The sequence below is a fragment of the Lampetra planeri genome, chromosome 41 (assembly GCF_965212315.1).
Source record: "Lampetra planeri chromosome 41, kcLamPlan1.2.h2, whole genome shotgun sequence".
NCBI lineage: Eukaryota > Metazoa > Chordata > Hyperoartia > Petromyzontiformes > Petromyzontidae > Lampetra > Lampetra planeri.
In genome coordinates, this window is record NC_136147.1 from 6,916,270 (window position 1) to 6,937,698 (window position 21,429).

Consider the following 21,429-nt stretch of genomic DNA (forward strand, 5'->3'; position numbering starts at 1 on the left):
TCGTCTTCCGCAATAATAATTCGAGAGAGGATTTCGTCTTCCGGAAGATGCTCCCTGGCCGCCTGGGCCTCGTCTTCCGGAAGTGGAATTCGACTTCCGGAAGTTGCCCCCTGGCCGCCTGGGCCTCGTCTTCCGGAAGTGGAATTCGACTTCCGGTAGATGCTCCCTTGCCGCCTGGGCCTCGTCTTCCGGAAGTAGAATTCCACTTCCGGAAGTTTCCCTCTGGCCCCTGAGCTTTATGTTAAAGGCAGCAGCAGCGGCGGCGGCGGCGAGAGAGCTTCACGGTCCGCCCGCGTTGTTTCCCCTCCTCGCTGTGGTGGTGGTGGTGGTGCCTCTGCCGCTCCTTCCCCGGTTTATTTCGAAGGTGAGGCTCGCGTCGCGACGATCCCGTGTGAAGAGCCATCGGTCGCGAACGCCTTTAAATGATCAACTTTTTTGTTGTTGCGAGGCTCCGACACGATTTTCATTCTTCACGACAACAATTCTGAGAATCGTAACAACTACTACTACTGCATATAGGCGGCGGCATTTGTTCTCAAAACCGCGGAGACCTTTTCACGGGATACTGCTGTGTTGTACCTATACATTGAGATCGTGTGTTACCCGCCATGTTATTGTGTATTAGCTTAATACCGCGCTTGTATGAGCAGGATACCACTTAAACCTTCCACGGCTAAGCCACTGCTGTCTTGTTTTGTCTGATGTCACCGCTGCTTACAACTTGGGCTGCGAGGTAAGCGATTGGCAGTTAAAGCAGTGGATTCCTAAATCCATCGGTGCGGTGATAGAGCGTCATCTCATGTTTACGATGTGTCCGCTGCTACATGAAGCCTGCTTCGTTCAAGTTGCCGTGCTTTCACGTTCTCGCGATGCCAAAACCCATGAATATCGTGCGCACAACTTATTTTGTGACTTTTCCTTCCACTGTTTAGTCGTTCATAATACAGTTTTTTGGGGCTAGATCGCGTAAAAATAAATGTCGTTAAACCCGCCACCACCCGACAGTTACTAGTACAGCATACGGATGTGTTGAAGAGCAAAGCCACAACATTTGCAATAGAGTAGGACGTTTCGCCAATAATTAATTACAACTATCATCAGTCAGACAGCCAGGTCTGTGGAGAAATCCTCCTGTTTCGATGTGATGGCGTTTCTTGTGAGCCCTTCACGTGCAAAGGCAGGGTGGGGTGATTAATGAGATGCATATAAATTGCAATGGATATCTATTACCGGTTGGGTTATTTATGGTAACGTGCATTACACCATTGTGCAAGCCCACTTTTCAGTCAGCCCTAAGCGTGACATTGTTTCCTAGGGCCAAGTTACGGGGTTTGCTTCACGGTTTAAATTGTCCCCAAATTTGAAATCGTCCGGCATGTTACGGGACAGTCCTCGGCTTACGAACCCAATTCGTTCACGAGACCCATTGCTAAGTCGGAACACAAAAATGCACCGTAATTAAATCCCCATATCGGTCGGTGTAATGAAAAGTGTTACGGTTCGATGAAAAGGAAAGCATTGTTACATTCATAATTAAGAATAAATATTGCACATTTGCATGTAACACTGGAAAAAAATACTGACTAGTAAAAAAAAAGTAACTAAAATAGAAAACTTACTTTCACTTACCTTGATTCCTGATGCTAGCTTGTAGTCGGAAATGAAGGCAACGAGTCACCACCATTGCACACACAAAGACAACAACCACCATTCGCCACTAAGTGGCGGTGACGTCACCACGACGCTTGTGCCAGGCTATGTGCACATAGAGGCCACGTGAAGTGTCGAACGCCCGCTGGAATGAGGTCACGGGGCAGACCCAGGTGCCACGGGTCGACTAAGATGACTGGCCGATGCACCACCTGTGCCCCTACTGTGCCAACTTGCTGTGCTTTAGCCACCCGGCGATCCACTCGTTGTGAGCGTCGCTCCTCCGCCCTCTGTTGTTGGAGGGCGACTGTCTCCAACTGCCCAGTAGCGTCCTTCACGAGCCTCCTCCACAGAGGTCGATCTTGACATCGCTGGTACCAGTCATCGGCAAGTCCACTCAGCTCCCATGCACGCACACGTGCACACATGCATGTCCGCACACACATGCCCGCGCACACACACACCCACCCAAATACTCATTCCCAGCTCGAGGCCGACTCTTTGCATTTTGTGGGGGATCGCGTTCCTCTGAACAAAATAGTTCTGCGGTTCATTTTGCAAATGCGAGTTCGCGTTTTAAGGCAAGTCGACTGCTTCTACTCGATCGGGAAAACACAGCCACAGTGCCGCCTACTGCGAAGCTACTGTAATATCGCTCCCATGCAGACGATGAAACAGCGTCTTGGTGATGGCATTACGCTATAATAATGTTGCGAAGAGCACCAAATAGACACCTATAACAAGGCATCAAGTGTGCATTAACCACACATACATGTGGGGAAACGTGCAAACAAATATGCTTTGATAATGTATGCATTGTCCTTGAAAACTAATATATATGCTAATTTGCTATTTATATTAAAACAGTTGCAGAGGACAGGCCCTAAGGGCCAAAGGTCAAGTGGTGAGCACTATGAAAGTTGTAACCAATAAGTGTTAACACGTCTGTTGATTTTTCATCTGTGCAGGGTTTGCGAAACGCATGGCCACACTGATGCAGATCTACCAGTGTTCCAAGTGCCTGGAGCAGTTTCACGATGTGGACCTGGCCCTCACGCACGACTGTCCACTGCTGGAGGCTGAGACCAGCGTCCCTGACCCACCCAGCTCGCCACCCGTTGCCAGCTCTCCCAGCCAAAACGATAGCAAGGACACTGATTTCAACGATTTGACATTACAGTGCAAGACACATTCTCCAGGTGATTTTGCCATAGATGCATTTTGTGAATTTGTTATGAAGAAATATAAGCGGTAAGAGATTTCCTATTTAATCAACAGCTTATAGTAAAATAAATCTTGTCAATCTATAGTAAAACCTGCAAAGTACAACCACTTGATTGCTCTTCTTCTTGGTTCTTTCGATAAAGTCACGTAGAAGGGAAATAATAAAATAATAAAAATTAAATATAATATATTGCTATTTTACCCCGACATTCTGTCGTAAAAACGTTTGGCAATTCCAGAGAAATTTGCTTGTTTAAAAACTAACTTGTTTCGTCAACCCATTAATCCTCTCACGTTTTGTTCTATCCATTCTGTGCGTAGCTCACAAATGGGGCGAGGAGACCACCCAGCTGCTCATCTCGCTCTACAAGGAACGGCAACATCAGTTCACGTGCGGAAAGCACAAGAAGAAGAACCTGTGGAACGAAATATCCAGCGGCCTCCAGGCCAAGGGCCACATGTTCACGCAGTGGCAGTGCGAACACCGGTGGAAGATGCTACTCAAGGTCTACAGCAAAGTCGTTGACCAGCACAAGTTCGGCAACAGTCGGACGGAATGCACCTTCTTCAATGAGCTCGATGAGATGTACGGGCCAGACGCGGAGATCCACCCCGTGGCCACGCGCAGCTCGCTCATCATGAACCGGCCCTTAATGGTGCAAGTGGTGCTGTCGGAGCAGGGCGACCACCAGCTGAGCGAGGAGGTCCCGTCGTCGCAACCGGAGGTGCTAGAGTGGCCCGTTGCATCGGCCACCGCGGTGGAGGAGGAGGAAGTTCAGGCCAGAGCGAGGAAGAGGCGCAGGGTGATGTGGAACAGTGGTGTGCCCCAGTGGGTCAAGGACTTAAAGAAGGAAAGCTTCGACTTAGAGTTGCAGAAGATTGAGGATGCACGCCAGATGCACGAGGAGGAGATGGGCGTGCTCTCGGAGTTGCTGGGCATTCTCAAATCGCGTGTTAAAGGCAAACTTTCCGACGATTTGGTCGCTTCTGCAACGCTCTGAGATGTTCCCCGTGCATCAATGCACGGAGAGAAATTTGACGTGGGCTATGAAACAGATGCAAAAAAAATTCTCAGATGCAGATGAGCATAATTAACTTGTCATTAATAGGTGTTGCGCCTTGTATACGGCTTGCATTGTAAAGTGCCCTGGAAAGGGCGCTGTATAAATACTAAATAGAATAAAGGTAGCGTGTTTAAAAACGACTTTGTTTTCACACAGGTGCATTGTGCATTTTTTTTATACTTAAGTTTTGTTAACAGTGTTTTAGTCATTCAAACACTGAAATATAATTTACAATATGGCAGAGTTTAGCTTTGAATTGCTGACATGTGTTTTTACTCAGATTAAGAACATTGCTATTTTGTAACCTTTCTTTTTGGTGACGTTACTCAAACCGGTATTGACAAGGCTTGTACCAAAGCAGGATCAACAGGCCTCTTACCCATTGAGCTATTTTGCTGGTTATTGTTCATCGCTTATTTCATGTCCAAATAAACACGATAAGTATTTAAAATTAATGTTGCAAATGTATTTTTTGGTGGGAACGTGGCAGTGATATTCAGGCACTGGTCATTTTCAAAATGAGCATAGGTACCATTTTAAACTACTCTTTAGTAATAATAAACGTGCACTTATATTTAGAGTGTATGCGTGTCCCTGCAATCAGTTACTTTGTTATTCAAGAAAATGGAGACCGCAAATAATACCGACGTTCTGTGAATTCAAACTTGCCAAAAAAACTTGCCATAATGTTAAATAATAAAAGGGCTTGATTATGAATTTCAAAGCGTTTCTGGGTATACATCATCAGGCAGGATTCACTGGTATATGATGGCCTCGAAAATGCTGCCATGCATGGTCCTACGATGGAACAATCCACCCTGCAATTCTGCTAAATCGAATTTAAGAGAGTTGAAAAATACAACACAATCGTGTAGCTATCATTGTTTATTATACCAAAGATGTAACTTTACCTTTTAACATTGAAGGCTAAACATAAATATAAAATAAAACGGTACAATCTGTATTCACATATGTACATATTTTTTCATTTCTATCAAATTACAAAATTGCAGGTTTTTTTGTACTTAATATTTTTCAAACGAAAACGACTAAGTACTTGTACATATAACAACAAGCATGTACAGATCATATGCAAGGCCATGTGTAACAGAACGTGAGTGTCAATAGGATGTTGAACCGCAATGAGATGATCCAGTGTGGCTTTAAATAACCTGGTCTAACTTGCTAACATTTCTCAACCGCAACCTTTTGTGCCCACATCCCATGGTTTACATTGCTGCCAATCTACGTGCATGTGCAGTGTAACGCATTCCCGTTGAACAGATGATTGGGAAATGTAGGAGTGTTGCACCAGCTGTGGCGATTGGCGAGACACTGACGCGTGCTTTAATAAATGACGAGGGTTTATATTCAATATCGATGCATATTAAAATGTCAAGAGTTGCATACATTGTTGAAAAAGTAAACGCTGAAAGCGAATGGTTGGGCATGCAAAGGGTATTCCATTGTGCAATGAATTGAACGACGTTCTAATCGTAAACTCCCATTATCAGTTGCAGTTTAAGCGTGCTTGCAAAACAATTATGTTTTTGAACTCGTGCACCGATTGATTACGTGCAGCAATAAAAAAAAACACAGACGAGACATCTTAAATGGTCACCCCACGTTCCAAGGAGGTATACAACAATAATTGTGTTTGGCCTAATTGCTTAACCTGGAATAATCGAGAATTGACTAAGTTGCAATACAAAGCAGATTGTCAAAGTGACTTATTAATGTGCTTTATTGGTTAACAGACTTTACCAGCCAGGAAATTTCCCCATTTATAGAGAATTAAGTACTTTTTTTGCATGAATATAAAAAAGACCCCTGACCATTAATAACGGCAATACATTACATACACAATTATAAGAAACGGGTGGAATTGACCCAATAAAGCCAACATTTATTTAATACAAATTCAAGACGTAAAGCATTCTTGTTGTTGAGAGTAGAATTGCATCTTCGGTGGTTCGACAACGATAAGACACTTTTAACGGAGGTTGAATACGCGTACCACTCGAAATTTGATAATTTTTATGATTAAATAATGTGTTCTTTTTTATATTGTGGTGTCATTAAATTTTGGTGCACCAAGTGCCTCGAACGGATGCAGGGGATTTGCGTGAACTCGTGACGGACAAGATGAGTCAACCGAACACAATCGATTCTCACGCGCAAGAGCGCAAGAATCGATTTTAACTTCTAAATCGACGCATCACTGCATGCCTCAGTAAATATGGCAACAATCAAAATATATGAAACAATGTTAAATTACGGCCCTGAATTTCATAACATCTTGTTTACGTGACATTACAACATATCTTTGGCAACTTCAAAATAAACATGATCAGGTACAAAAAAAAAAACCCTCGTTCACCTGGTTTGACTGGCAAGTGCTGTTAGCGAGCACCTATTTTGGCCAGTAAAAAATTGTTGATGGTAAAAAGCACGGCCCCACCGCAGCACTGGAGTTGTTTGATGTGCCAGGTACTAAAAACAGGCGAAGATGACCTCAGGTATCTCTTGCCAGGCAGAGAAACCACATTTCCTGTAATGAACAGAACTTCCCAACTGAACTTGGGTAGCTGGGCCTATGGGGGCAGTGTTCTAACCAACATACCATCTCTTTCATCAGGCACGACACATTCATACATACACTCACACATAGACAAAGATCCCTCGTATAGCCGTATAGGCAAGTGCTGTTGGTGAGCATCTATGAAGATCAGCGTACAAAGGGATGGTGTGGCTAGGACCATGCCTATCCACCTTTGTCTTCCCAATGCTCATGTTTACACACTGCGCCAGCTAATCATCTAAGGTGGCGCTGACTTAGGGGAGGCCCTGGATCAGCTCAGATATCACTGCCCATCGATGTCAGCCGTGGACAGGAATTTAAACTCAGGGGATTATATTAGTGGGACAGTGCGCTAACCTGTGTACCACCGTTTCCCATACACACACAAACAGGCACACTCGCGTACGTATGTGCAAAAATTTTCATATACACCATTGTACAATAACGTGCCCAAGTCTCCTGTACACGAATGAAGAATCTGCTATAAAATGTGACTGGGACACTTAAACATTCTGCTTTCAAATGGAAAGCTGTGCGCGGATTGACACAGACAGGTTTAACGTACAGAGCGCGTTCAAACAGGAGACTGGCGAGTCAATTACGAGTCAAAATCTACACCTGAGATGGGGCACACACCACACGTGCCACTTGAAATAAAACATTTATGTACAACCCCATTGACCCAACCAGGGGTTAAACGACAGAGTTGCTCCCCGCCACTCCCCAACACGGAGGCCGTTCGCGCAATGCACGCAGTCGCTGAACACGAAGCCACAAACTACGCGCAGGTAGAGAAACCACTCGCCCAGTAAAAGGTGCAGAGGTTGGGTCCAGCATTGGCCTGTTGCTTGGAATCGTTTGAACAAATATTGGCCCAACGTTTCACGTTTATAGGGCTCTGGTTTCATTCGTTCGGAGTAAGTCGTAAACCTGTTCTGTTAGTCATACATTGAGGATTATACAATCCTGCTGACCGCAATAAATGGGGTTTACGGGAGCTTCAACCCCAAGGTTAGGAAACAATGCGCTACCAGATGCTAGCCACCGGTTTAATGCGACTATTTTGGAAGTGGTAACAGCTGCTTTGTGTAAAAAAGTAGGGTTGCGACGATATGGCCGTACTATATGGGTCACGATAATCGTATCGTACGTTCTCAAACATACCGTGCTATTGTTACTTTTATTTTTCTAGAATATTCTACTTTTATTGCAATCGTTTTCTTTGAAATAACAAAACAGCTGAAAAATAATAATTTCTAAATGAATAGCTATTACCCATTAAACTTGAGTTTTGCTAAATGTTTCCAGAGTAACTGAGGACATGGTGATTATATGACCCCGATTTTTTGAATTAATCCAATTACACGTGTATTTCTGTTATAACTGACAGCGTGTATATTATAAGCATACATACTGTAAAGCTGCAATAACTCGAAGATTTATTTACAGGCTTATGTTGAGCGAACTGCAGTTGAACTATTAAGTCATCTTTATTCGTACCGTAAATTCAGCAAAGCACACACACAGTACAAAAGTGAATTACAAATGGAAAGGGGAAACCAGATCGCAACAATCGTCATATCGTCAAAACGAATATTGTTTCGTATCGGACCCTGAAAAATGATATCGCAGCAACCCTCGTTACAAAGTGAACCGGCGTGCACGGTTTATAACGGACAGCAGCTGAGGTGCTCCAGTCTTGGGGAGGGGGGAGGAAAATATGCGATCGGTCGACTGCCCTGAAATATTCTGAGCCCTGAGACAAAGAAGGAAAACGAGGAATGATGCCCTGAACCATGAAGCTTACCACAAGCACAAGGGAGGAGACGCTCAATAAATCATACGAGTGGGACTGTGACGACACGTCGAAGGGGAGGAATCTAAACCGTCAGCAATTATGCGAATTTGCACCTCACAACAATACGATTTGGATATGTAAAGCGTCTTCATGCAACCGTGTCTCAGATTTTAAATTCATGCTGCATTTATCGCCCCAACCGTACAGCTACATCACTGTGCACAGATTTCTTGAATATGCCTCGTAACCAATGCAAGCATTGACAGTTTCAAATATTGCTGCCCCATCAATGCACACAGACTCCTCAACCCTGAAAGTCAAGCGCTCTGCGAGAATGCTGTATCGTGAATCCGGACCCTTCGGTCATCTGCTCATTGCGCATTTTAAATTGCACCTACATTTTCAAACACGTGGCAATAATATTGTTTGCAACCTCCTTGGGCTATACAGTCCAATCCTACACAGAGCTGTGATAGCACCAAAGTGATGCAAGGCTTATACGGGTACCCTACGTGGACCAAATTCCTGTGCTGAAGTTGTCCCTGAGTAAAAACAATGACAGTTTATGGTCTCATCTGACAAAGAGGTTAAAAAATATAATAATATAAGACAGTAATAACGAACAAGTTCCCGTGCTGAATATTGAAAGCAATAGATCCACACTTTTAAGTTGGCTTGCGTATAATACGCTCCTGTGTATAACACACATAAATGTTTTCCCATTTCTGATAAAATAAAAAAAAACTAATGTATGGCACCCACGTGTGTATCGTACTGGGGGTAATTGTTTAGGTTACTGTTATGTGCGTCATACACTGGATGTGATGGGAATATTTATAGATTTTATGCGAATCTTGAGTTTGCTATTTCACTGCTTTCGTTAATAAAGCAGAAAATGTACTTTTGCGATTGAAAATAGTGTTGAAAATAAAATACGTTTGCAGAGAGGATACTGCGAACAGGAGCCGGGATTTTAAAAAGATAAATACTCGAAACCTCACGACGGCGGGTGACTTTGTTGACATTTCAGAGAGCCACTCGCCCACGCATTGGGGTAGCGAAGCCAAAACGCTGACACTGGGTATATCAAGCCTCACCATGCTTAGTTGCGCATGACTGATCCCTGCACTTTGGCCAAAAGGCCCCCCATCTCACGAATACAACCGCGACGTCAACTCACGTCGACTCCGATTGCAGGGCGCCCACACGAATGTGGTCTCTGCAGAATTCTTGTGCGCACAAATTAAACGAGTATAGAATTGCATTGAAGGTACCCGGACATATGCGTTTATGGGACACGCAGATCGCTGGTGGCAAACGCACGATGCAGCTGCCGGTCAATCGCTCCGATGGCTTTTCGGGTTGTACCCGCGTGTCGTTCGGCTTCATGTCCGACGTTTCGCTCCACGCGCCAGAAAGATTCTTTGGTTCTGAGTGACCACAGCTTTTTCAGTTCCCGAAGTGTCTCCCGGCACGTGGAGCAAAACGTCGGACATCGTTCCGAACGACACGAAAACGACATCGGAGAGCTACAGAGCGCAACCTCGAAAAAACCTACGCAGCAGCATGGCGCTCTCACGCAGCATCGGAGACGTCGCAGTTCCTCCACGGCGAGCTGGAGACGGGTGTCTAAGCGCGCTGTGTCTGGCCGGCAGAGCGTGGTCCAGCATGAGGCTCGCCCGCCTGGCCAGCGCTGCGCTCACGCCGGCGCGGGCTGCAGTGAGGGCGACGAAAAAGCTGCCCAACCATCCTCCGCATCCCATGAGCTATAGCGCCATGGGGAAACGCTTCTTGCCATTGCTGCTGCGACTCTGTGGCTTATGATGCAAGTGGGATTCAGCACCTGCAAACAAGAATAATGGCGGTCATTTGTTTTCCATTATATCTGTTGTATTTGTTTAATTACCGTTTACCGATCCCGATAAACCGCCTGATCGCCGATCCCACCATTAAAGAACCTTCAGGATTTAATCTCCCTCGATTACAATGGTCCACATTGAAAATATAATCCGCACGTCTTAACAGAAGAACCGCCCACTATGACATTCACAAGTGGAAATTTAAAGAAAACCTGGCGCGCGATTGCGCAAACACCAACCAGATCATCGACCACACCGTGGACCAATGTGATTGAATACTTAACCGAGGTATTGAAGCCATTACCCGGATAACTATAATATGTATATAGACTTATAAGCGATTCATGCAGCCATAAGCAAGAAGATTATTATCCAGTCCAGATCAAGGCCTTAATATGTGCAGGTGAGAGCCTACAAAAAGTAACATTTTGCCACCTCCATAAAAATCACCTCGTCAAAATCGTAGCCTTACTATCGATATCCAAGGTGGTCACAAGGGGGCCCTAAAGAGCCACGGTCTTCTTCCTTCGTACTATTAGTTCTTTCGGTAAAGTCACGTAGGTAAAAAATTAAATTAAAATTGATAAAAATAAAATAAAAATCACGACGTTTCGGAGGCAACACAAGTCTCCGTCATCAGGTGGGACCGTCACAGCTAGATTTGCTTGATGCGTGACTTTACCGAAAGAACTAAGAGTATGAATCCTTGCAGTCACGAAAGCTTCAAATCTAGAATTCTTCCTTCGCATGGCTGATGGAGATGCAGAGCAATAACTGCAATTTCACATTCAGGTGGTATTTGTGGATCGGGCATTGCGTCACTAAATGTTGTTAAGGTCTGTTCTGGATGACCACAGTCGCACGCTGGAAAGCGAGGATGCACACACAGACACTGCACTCCCTGAACACTGACCCCAGCTCGGGTGGTACGCGGGGGGGTGGTCCTCATCGTCCTCCAGAAGTGAGTGGCCGAGTGCGTGCAGTGAGAACGGGTCCAGCTGGTACCCAGCGCTGCTCAGCCCGATCCCGGTCACGCGAATCTTCAGCGAGTCTGTGGGATGGGAGGCAGCAAGTGCTCACAAAGACAAAGGTCCCCCATTGTTCAAGTTCACTTATTACGTATAGCCCTGTGAGCCATTCGGCTCTTGAATCGGGTGCAACCGCAACAAACAAAAAACATGAACAAGAAAACATCTTAAAGTGACTATGTGCAAACAGAAAATCCAAGAAAAGACAGCAAAATATTGCAGAAAAAAACACCGTACACCAACGCTGTGTGCAAAAATCCAAGTGGGATGCAAGTCAAACAACCAACAACAACCACAAGACAACTTAGATTAAGGCCATCAGTCTAACTCTGTACTACAACAAACAAACATGGCTAAACCAATAAACTTTTCGAAATCACCAAAATAAAGCCATGAAACCAATGAAACAGTGATCATAGGAACTGTGACGGAATTTTCACAATAAATGACATAAACAACATGTACTACCAAAACCCTGCAGCCATAACTGGCTGCATGAGTCACTCCACAACAGTAGGAGCATCAATCGGAGTATTATAATTTTTCAATGCACCTTAAAAATCAGCACCCTAAATCAAAACACAGGTCATACTTTGTAGCGATCGTCCGGAGCGAAACATTTTATTTTATGTTGACTTTATAACAGACTTGCGGCAAGTGCTGCCAGCGAGTGCCTACAACGGACCAGCATGGCACACGAGTGGGTCGGTGAGCAATGCCACGCCCAGCCCCCTGTCTCCCCAATTCCGATATTTACACACCGTACCAGGTACGAACTCGAGGTTGAATTGATCCAGGGGAAGCCCTGGACTGGTTCAGATATGACTCGTCTTTTATGCAGGCCGCGACTGATAATTGAATCCACGTTTACGTGCTTCTTTTCTGAGGAGTGCTCTAAACACTGCACCACAGCTCCCCATAAAAAAAAAAACAACACGGTCGCACACAAACAGGCAGAGACCATACCTGATCCCAGGGAGGCTCTTCCGGTGCGTGTGGCGCTATTGTACTCCATGGGTGTCAGCGACCTCCGTAGCTGCATGTCTGACTGCACGCGCACGCGACAGGCCCGTGTTTAAACAAACCCGAACGCACGCAAGCGTAGGGGGTCCCGCGCACGAGCCGGTCATTTTCCAGCCGAAGCCGGCAGGGTTGTTGGTCTGCAGTGCGCACGGGGCGTTACCCGGAAGGTGTGCGTGGTGTTGGGCCGCGACGGATGCTCCAGCACGAGCGAGGGCCGGTCCCGGGCCGGACGGCGGCCCGTGTCGTCCGTGACGGCGCTCGACACGCGGCTAATGCTCAGACGGCCCTTGGTCTGCGCACGCCACGGTAAGATCGATCGATCGATGATGGTTCATTCATTCATATCTGTACACGCATATCCCGTTCAGCGCTACCCCGTACAGCGCCGATTCGTTAGAGCTGTTTGTCCTATACATACACAGTATATATATAAATAATACAATACCTATGTTACGTACAGTAAATAAAAATAATAATGATGAAAAGCCGTACTTGAGTTAGCGCGGTATAAGCTCTCATCCAAACATTGCACAGTATTAGCGCCCTATTACCCTCTCCGCCCTCAGCCAATGAGCGATATCATACTCGGGTTGGCACGGCATTCGCTCTCCGCTAATGAGAACTTTCCTCTTCTGTTCAGTTCAAGTGGCGCCCACGAGGTGTTTTGTTTGTCCCTCCGTGGTCTTTCTCTTACTGCTGCTTTCCTGTTTTGGTGAACAATTTTGACCCATAATGGCCTACAAGAGGCATGCAAGTGACAGTTTTGGAGGGGCTGCAAAAAGCGACAAGGAAAAGGATCATGCTGGAGGTTAAAATGCAAGTGTTACGGCGGGCTTGAGGCGGGTGAGCATCAGGTGGATGTGGACCGTGCTCTAGATCGAGCTGAGGATGAGCCACAACCTGGCCCATCTCCCCGCTCATAACTCCCATCTTGTCTCCTAGTGCTGCCAAGTTCGGGGTCGCACCATGGGCTGGTGAGTACACTACTCTTTGTTATTTTCGGTAAAGTCACGTAGGTAAAAAGGACGCTTGTGTTGCGCCCGAAACGTCGTGATTTAATTTAGTTGTTTTCATTTATTTTTTATTTTTTACCTACGTGACTTTACCGAAAAAAACAAAGAGTATGAATCCTTGCAATCACGAAAGCTTCAAATCTAGGTGAGTACACTGTTTATGTTATTTCAAATGTTTGTACCATTAACAGTATTTATAAATCATGTTTATCATCTGTATTATTGTTCCAATAACCCAATGAACCTCTAATGTGTTGGTCGTAGGTGATAAATTACCATGTCGGGAACACATCTCCATAGGGTCCATCCTATAATGACCCCGTATAGCGCCGATTCACCGAGCACTCTCGTTTACAGGCACGCATCCCCCGCGCTAAACAGGGTATCCGTGTATAATAAGCGGACAATCTGTTTGCATGCACGTAGAGTTAACTCTCGATTACCAAGCCGTTTTACCGTGCGCACTTATTCTGCTTATTAGCAGCTCCTCACTCGTCGAGGGTCACTGGCTTGCTTCAGAAATGAAACAAAATGAAGGAATATTGCGCGAGTCCTAATTGTCACTTTATCAAATCTTTGGAGAGGTGAATTTGTTACATGCCCTGTAAGCTCGTACACACACACAAGACGACACATTCTGCGGCTCCACTCCCATTTCACATATGGTAAATATTAATGTTTTGAATCCCTAATTTATATACGAATTTCGCATTCTGTGTGTATGTTGCTACTACCATTACCCTGAATGATTGAATGCTGTCCGTTTGTCTGCAAACTGACCTCCGAGCCACCGATCCCCCTCCATTGTACACTATTGCTGATGTAGGGACGGGCGTTGAGTGAGTGCGCTTCCCCCTCCTGGACTCGCCTGTGAAGGGCGCGCCCCCGGCACTGTGAGCTGGCTCTCGTGGGGGTCCGGCGAGCCGATGGGGGGCAGCAGCGTGTTGCGCACAGCACTCATCTGTGGCGTCGACAGCCGCTCGGAAGCGCCCATCGCTCTGTGGTAGAAGAGATGCGCCCCCACCCCCAGTCAGCTGTTTCATGCGCGGGAGCCAACGTGCCGATGACTGGTACCAGCGGTGTCAAGATCGGCCTCTGTGGAGGAGGCTCGTGAAGGACGCTACTGGGCAGTTGGAGACAGTCGCCCTCCAACAACAACGGAGGGCGGAGGAGCGACGCTCACAACAACGAATGGAGCGCCGGGTGGCTAAAGCACAGCAAGTTGGCACAGTAGGGGGCACAGGTGGTGCATCAGCCAGTCATCTCGGTCATCTCAGTCGACCCGTGGCACCTGGGTCTGCCCCGTGACCTCCTGCCAGCGGGCGTTCGACACTTCACGTGGCCTCAAGGTGCATATGGCCTGGCACAAGCGTCGTGGTGACGTCACCGCTACTTAGTGGCGAATAGCGGTTGTTGTTGTGTGTGTGCGATTGCTGTGACAGTAGTTGGGAGCTGTAAGACAACGAACCTGGTATTCCGAGTTCGATTCCCTGTTACGGCCAACCCCAGTGATGATTATTTGAATCGGTCCTGGGTCTCGCCACGGTCGACTCAGCCTCAAATGAGTACCCAGTATGGTGTGTTAACATTGCCACTGGGGAGACAAAGGTGGCCGGATGTGGTACTGGCTACCCACACCATCGTGTGCCGTGCCGGCTTTCATAGGTGCTCGCTAACTGCACTTTCCCGAACAGTCTGTTCAGGCTATACGGGGGATCTTGTCTTGCTGTGGCAACTGTGAGCACTTTGAAAATGTAAGACTTGCTGGTAATGATGATGATGCAGAAGTGTGAATGATGCATAACGAGCAGAATATGATGGCGTGTGAACGAGAGAAAATTACCAGCTTATAATAATAATAAAGAACATAACAGATCATGGTGATGGAATATACATCGTTATGGTCTGTTTTGGATGAATGATGGATGAAATCAGTAAGGCTATAATACATCAATGATGATGATGGACGATGAAGTGTGAACGGTGGACAATAACCTGTGTAAGATTATTATGCCAACGACCTAAAACACTGCAAGCAAAAAATCTATTTGGTTTACATAGATTTACACAGCATATGATGAAAAACTTTCACTCCAGTTTTTTTTTTTTAAACCGACCACTGGTCACTTGTTTTTGGGGTTCTCAACTATGCAGAGAATGTACGACTCATTCCAAAGGTTACCGATCAACCGATGTTAATGATACAACCAAAAAGAATAAAAAAAAACACTTAAGAATGAAAGGACAAAAATTAAACATTACACGAGAAAACATCGTAACATTCCTTTCGCTTAAACCCACGTGGCGGGCAAACCAAACGGTAAACAAATCTCACGCCTGGCCACAACTGGACATGTGGAACGGCAGCAGCTTCCGCAGAGCTGCATTGGGCGGGACGCTACACTCCGACTGCAGGACAAGCCTCGAGGCTCATGGTTACTCCCATAAACCAGCAGTCACTCAGTGGTGGCTGAACAAAACCTCAAATTCAAGCAGCTGACTCCTAAATCCCAAGCCATGGTGTCGCTCTTTTCTTCCTCCGTGAAAAAAAACTCAACTATGCCCTTTAAAAAGTCTCCCGGACAATTGCTTTTTCTGGTGGCAGCGGTATGTATAACTGCAGGCTGCAGTGATGTATAGGCAATGTGGAAGGGATAAGGAGATTATTGTATAGACTTTGTGAAAGCGATAAGGGGGACCTGCAGTGTTATGTAGACGGAGTGGAAGAGGGGTGGTTGATAGTTGAGGCTGTCAGTTGGGAACTTCCCACTGCTGAGCAAAGGCCTGCCTCATTTTCTTATTTTCTTCCCTTTTTTCCCTTACTTACCGGGTTGTTTTGAATAATTGCTGAATCCCTAATGCTTGAATCTCATGCGATGATTGTTGATGACAATAGTTGCAGCGAGCTTAGAATGTTAGGGGCAGAAATGGTTGGATAGACGTTTGTGGAAGAGATACGGGGAATAGGGGTGGCGGCAGTGCTGCATTCACAGTAGTAGGGAAGTAGGAATGGGTGGCGGCAATGAGATTAGAAGGAAACTGCGGACTAGCAGTGCCGAATAGAAATTGTGGATGAGGTACGGCAGAGGTGGTTGCAGTGAGATGGCAGAGGAGGGGGTTAAGGTTGCGGTGACAGTGCCCGTAGCGTCGCCGTGCTGGCAAATAATGCGAATCGCTCACAGCCTGGTGCCGCGCAGCACTTCCTGCCGATTGACGCTGGACGTCTTGGCGCGCGCGTCGGGCCTCGGGCCGGCGGCGGGGTGCGGACGCCGGCGGGCCGAGGAGAGCGCGACGCGAGAGAAGGCCGGCAGGGCGTCGTCCACGGCAGCGCCGGGACGCGGGCCGGCGCGACTGCGCGGCAGCGAGAGCACGCTGGAGGCCGGGCGGCCGCTCCACATGCGCTCCTCCAGCGCCGATGGAAGCCTGCGGGAGGCACCGGGGGAAGCGCGCCCGACCGTTGGCAGCGACCGTTGGCCGCAGGCGCGGCGGCAGGCAAACGATTCCGATAGACGCGGCAGTGCGGACGTACGGGAGTTTGTCCATGATGGGCCCATGCCTCTGCTGCAGGGGCTTCGCCTGGATCATCATGACGCCATGCAGGTCGCCCGGTCGGCCGCTCAGGGACGTCCGGTGCAGCTGCCGCGACGGCACACGGCAAGGCGCGAGTGTCACAGAGCGAGACAGAGCCACGTACACAAGCAGTGTACCGCTCTCCCTTGTGTGTGTACGAGCTTACAAGGCATGTAACACATTCACCTCTCCCAAGATTGGATGAACTGTCACAATTAAGGCTCACGAACTATTCCTTTATTGTGCTTCATTTGTGTTAGCCGTCTCATATGCACAGTCTTATTCGTGTTGTCTCATTCATTCCATTAGCCTCAAGGTAACATGTACAAGCACAGCCCCCTTTGTAAAATCCACTGCTGGATGAGTGCCTTGAGCCGGTCCGTTGGGGTTACTTGATGATGGAGCCTAGTACAGCGACACTGGTCAGCGCAGATTGACAAAAGCGCGGAGCAATAGACGTTGCAGCATGGCAGCATAGCCCCACAGGAGCCGATAACACCTCTTTTATAAATGGTCACCTATCTAAGGCTCAACCCAGCTTAGTTCAGGAGATCTGATGAGATCGGGGGTGTGCATTCCAGGTGCCTCAGTCATAGTCCAAGGAAACATTTGAATGTAATTAGCAGAATTTTAAATAACGTATCATTATGCACGTAATTTGATACACAAGCATATGAAGATATTTTACAAGACGAATGGATGAAACAGGACCCTGCGGGGTGGGCTGGTAGAAATAATACTAATACCGGTACAGGGATATCGACCGCACACACACGCACACGCGCACACACGCGCATAAACGTACACACGCACACACACACGCACACACACCGCACGCACACACACATACATGCACGCACGCACACGTAATGAAGTTGTGTTGCTACGCTTACAGTTCGCCGTGAATAACGATCCGAAGCCCAATAGCGCCCATTCATCACGCCGCTCGAGTGGGCCGGACACGCACACACGCACGCACACACACAGTCACACATATACACACACGCACGCACACACAGACACGCACACACACGCACACACACGCGCATACACACGCACACACACGCACGCACGCAAACACACACGCACACACACACACGCGCAGGGGGAGCGGGCGGCCATCTTGTCGGACGGACGGACAAACGGACGCGGACGGACGGACGGACGGACAAACGGTCGGACGATATAATCTATTGGTCTGGTCCACTTCGTTCCTACCAGTATAACTACATGCCTAGTACTCACAGCTGCAAGAGGTGTGCATTTCTCTCCGTGGGTGTGTGCGTAATGTGTATGCATGCTCATCAATAGCATCATCAATATAATCATCATCAATATCTGTGGTATTTATTGTTATGCAGAAACGTCGCATCAAATTCTCAGTGGGGTGTGCACAACGGTGTATTTAACGATGTAGAAACAAGAGCTGAAAATATTTGACCATCTTACTCATGAGCAAACACTGCCCCTTTAAGTTGACATGAACTATGGTAGGCTGAGACTTTGGGTCATGGCCCTCCTTCAGAGCAGTAAGAAAATACTGTAAAATCAAACCAGTTCATGATGACTCATTATATCTAAATATCATTTAAGTATCTTCGCAATTAAGCAAAGGGATGACACCCAACTCCAATGGCAGTGATTAGCTAGAAATGTTCATTCCACATTCCCATGGCAGGTGCCTGTTTACTCGTAAGATGGTCACGGTTGAGTTCCCACAAAGCGGTACTAATTTTACTCGCCCCAGAGAAATGAGCCGAATCAACCACCTGATCGAGACAAGTGATGTGAATTGAGAGCAGCAGCCACCCAACTGCAGCTCGAATAAACACATTCCTGCCGAGGGAGCTGGTAGGGACGTTGGGTTGCTCGGTCAATGGCCAGGGTCAACGGCGGCGTGGTGTATTCCGCAAATATGGCCGACTGTGAGGGCGGGCACAAGCCGGCGTGAGTAGGTTAAACGTTGAGTTTTTTAAGGGCACCACGGGGTGACCAGACCCAGCCCCACCCTCCCCACCCAGCCCCACCCTCCCCACCCAGCCCCTCTCCACCCTCCCCTTCCCACCCTCCCCACCCAGCCCTCCCCATCCTCCCTTCTCCATCCAGCCCCACCCCTCCCATTTTTTGATGCACGACGGACGGACACAATAATCCCCTGTGGGCTGGTGTAACCAGGAGGTTCCTACCAGTATAAACAATTCAACTGATTGAGAGTGGCCAGTGAAAATCACTTGTCTTAGCCAAAGGGCCAGAAAATTATTGGTACCAAAGGCAGTGGTAAATATTTAGGGATCCCAGTTCTAATGAGAGAGGATTTTTGTTGGTGATTTAAATGTTGGTACAAGTCAGGTTTTAAATCGCAGGTGGAACCAACAAGTAATATATTTGGTCTGAGCCAATGGAACATCTAGCAGCCCATCATCTCCTTAGTGGTGGTAAAATAAATACCAGTTTATGGGAAGTCAAAAATGGTAGTCCTATGCATCGACTCACCTCTGCCACAGTAGTATGGAATTTCCATCAATAGCTCAGCCCTGGCTGTAAGCGTATGTATGCTGAACTTCTTTCGCACCGTACATAGCCAACCGTGCTAATTCGGAGGTGCGGAGATATGCACGACCTGGTTGCTAATTCAAGGAACAAATTTCTGACTGATACGGGATGTGAGTCAGGGGTACAGGCACATGGGACCGCAGCCAGTGCCAGCCCCCATTTGTTAAACGTGTACACAGCTCACGATGCTGTGGGTTACTTGGGGGTGCGACGGTGGCGAGATGTTAACTACCTCGCCTGGTAGACAGGAGGTTGTGGGTTTGATGCCGATTCTGACGGCTGCATATTTGGAGTTTGCACGTTTTCCCTGTGGTCGTGTGGATTTTTCTCCGGGTCCACCGGTTTTTCTCTCCGCATTAAAAAACCCACTTAAAGTTTTCGTGACTCCAGGAATTCATATTCTTTGGGTCTTTCGGTAAAGTCACGTAGGTAAAGTCACGTAGGTAAAGCCACGTATCTACGCGACTTTACCGAAAAACCCAAAGAATATTAAAAAAACACGTTAATAGTATTTTGGCTGCTATATATTTCCACGCAATAAGCCACTTCGTTGAGCTATCGTTTGCGGCCAGGTCTCTTCTGAAAAAGAACTATACAGTTCAGTGGGCCTTACCCGGTAAATTAAAAATAGTTTAGTTTTAGTTTACTTGGGGAAGGTAGCTCCGTGTGTCCGAGCCTCGCGATGGAGGCATGGAGAGACTATCAGCTGTGCCTGCCTGCCGCGGCAGCAAGATCCTCTGCATGGCCGGACGTTCCACGCCCGTCAGCCCCTTCTCCTCTGCACATAAACGCATGCACACACACACACACACGTGCACACACACAGGAGCAGTGGATTACATAGAGCATGGCCAGAGGGGCAAGATGTCTGCCATGAGAGGTGGGTCCTGTGGTGGCGAAACGTCTGGACAGCATCCAAGGACGATGCTTTTAAGAGTGTAGTGCCTATAGCTACGAGAGACTTGTGATGAAGTCGGGTTCTCACGGCTGATTGTTCTCAGCCTGGCCACCGACGACTGCAAAAATACCAAATTAAACTTGGTTCTACGCTTAATTTAGCTAAATTAAAGCTCTTTGGATGAAATATATCAGTTTGAATGTCATGTGATGGACATTACTCTCAGTGGCAGAGCTGGTGGGAAAGTGCTGCCCCTCCTACTGTGTGGTGCAGAGATCACTTGAAGGGATCTCAGAGGTAAGCTCTGCGACATCCACTTCCACGGGCCATTCTCTCACATGAAGAATTGTGCCGCTCCGTGAGAGATCCGAATGGATGCCGCGTCTCAGGATACAACGTTGACGGCACAAACGGGATAAAATTGTGGGAAATAATTTTCCGTACAAATTGCGTCGCGTATTTTCAGAACCAGAATATGTATTTATACTGCAGGGATCCGATGAGCTATGAAGCTCTTTTTCGCAAATATCCAGTAGGGGCGGGCCAGAAACAACAAAAATATTACAACACGATAGGAGTGCAAAGCATAGGAAAGGTAAGCAAATCGATACAAATATAATTTTACCGGGTAAAACCCACCGAGCTATTAGCTTCTTTTTCAGAAGCGACCTGGCCACAAATGATAGCTCAACGAAGTGGCTTATCGCGTGGAAATTTATAGCGGCCGAATTGACAAGTAAACAAATTGCACACCGGCGTCCCACGACTGCTGGTCGAGCGCGTGCAGGCAGCCCAGCGCCTCGGTCCACAGCTGATCAAAGAGCTCGGTACACACGGCGTCCCGCAGGCACGCGGCGGGGGACACGGGCGGGAGGCCCCGGCGCGCTCGCCACGCGCCGCACCGGTTGCCACCGGCGTGCCGCCACTCAGGACAGTCCTCCTCTCTGCGGCGCACAAAGACGAAGGTAAACGCGTAGTCGGACTTTCGCGACCAATATTTTCTACTTTCTTTTACCAAAGTTAGGTTTTCAGCTAGCCTGGTATTCCATGCAAAAAAACATCATCGTAATAAATTAAATAAGAGTGACGCACTTGGGAACGGGACAAGCAACATATTTTTTATTCAAAACAATGCTCGTGAAAAGACTTGATCATTTGCGTGAGCATA

The 21,429-nt window shown here is 47.3% G+C and overlaps 2 protein-coding genes across 4 annotated transcripts in view; one reads left to right on the plus strand and one right to left on the minus strand.

Annotated features, from left to right (window-relative positions):
• The first annotated feature begins 169 nt into the window (after positions 1-169).
• LOC144732145 (uncharacterized) lies at positions 170-4,389 on the plus strand. 2 transcript variants are annotated; one of them, XM_078613466.1, is made up of 4 exons: positions 170-364; positions 1,898-2,037; positions 2,619-2,849; positions 3,196-4,389. In XM_078613466.1, exons 3-4 carry the CDS (start codon positions 2,633-2,635, stop codon positions 3,873-3,875), a joined length of 897 nt encoding a protein of 298 aa, XP_078469592.1. In that variant the 5' UTR covers positions 170-364; positions 1,898-2,037; positions 2,619-2,632; the 3' UTR covers positions 3,876-4,389. The 2 variants fall into 2 exon arrangements, with proteins under 2 accessions (XP_078469592.1, XP_078469591.1); XM_078613465.1 differs by lacking the exon at positions 1,898-2,037 and having other exon boundaries at positions 171-364.
• Positions 4,390-4,805: 416 nt separating this feature from the next.
• Positions 4,806-21,429, minus strand: part of FAM149A (family with sequence similarity 149 member A) — a 51,799-nt gene continuing 35,175 nt past the window's right edge. For both annotated transcript variants that reach the window (XM_078613464.1, XM_078613463.1), the window contains exons 7-15: positions 21,015-21,205; positions 20,011-20,141; positions 16,770-16,876; positions 16,421-16,663; positions 14,109-14,238; positions 12,388-12,519; positions 12,171-12,252; positions 11,090-11,227; positions 4,806-10,160 (exon numbers count right to left, since the gene is read on the minus strand). In XM_078613464.1, the coding sequence (XP_078469590.1) occupies positions 10,084-10,160; positions 11,090-11,227; positions 12,171-12,252; positions 12,388-12,519; positions 14,109-14,238; positions 16,421-16,663; positions 16,770-16,876; positions 20,011-20,141; positions 21,015-21,205 (1,231 nt within the window). In that variant the 3' untranslated portion in view covers positions 4,806-10,083. The remainder of the gene's footprint in view (positions 10,161-11,089; positions 11,228-12,170; positions 12,253-12,387; positions 12,520-14,108; positions 14,239-16,420; positions 16,664-16,769; positions 16,877-20,010; positions 20,142-21,014; positions 21,206-21,429) is intronic.

Excerpts from the sequence above, each read along its gene's own strand:
- LOC144732145 (XM_078613466.1), top strand. The coding sequence starts at position 2,633 with ATGGCCACACTGATGCAGATCTACCAGTGTTCCAAGTGCCTGGAGCAG. Across the intron at positions 2,850-3,195 it reads GTGCAAGACACATTCTCCAG|CTCACAAATGGGGCGAGGAG; the intron begins GTGATTTTGCCA and ends TTCTGTGCGTAG.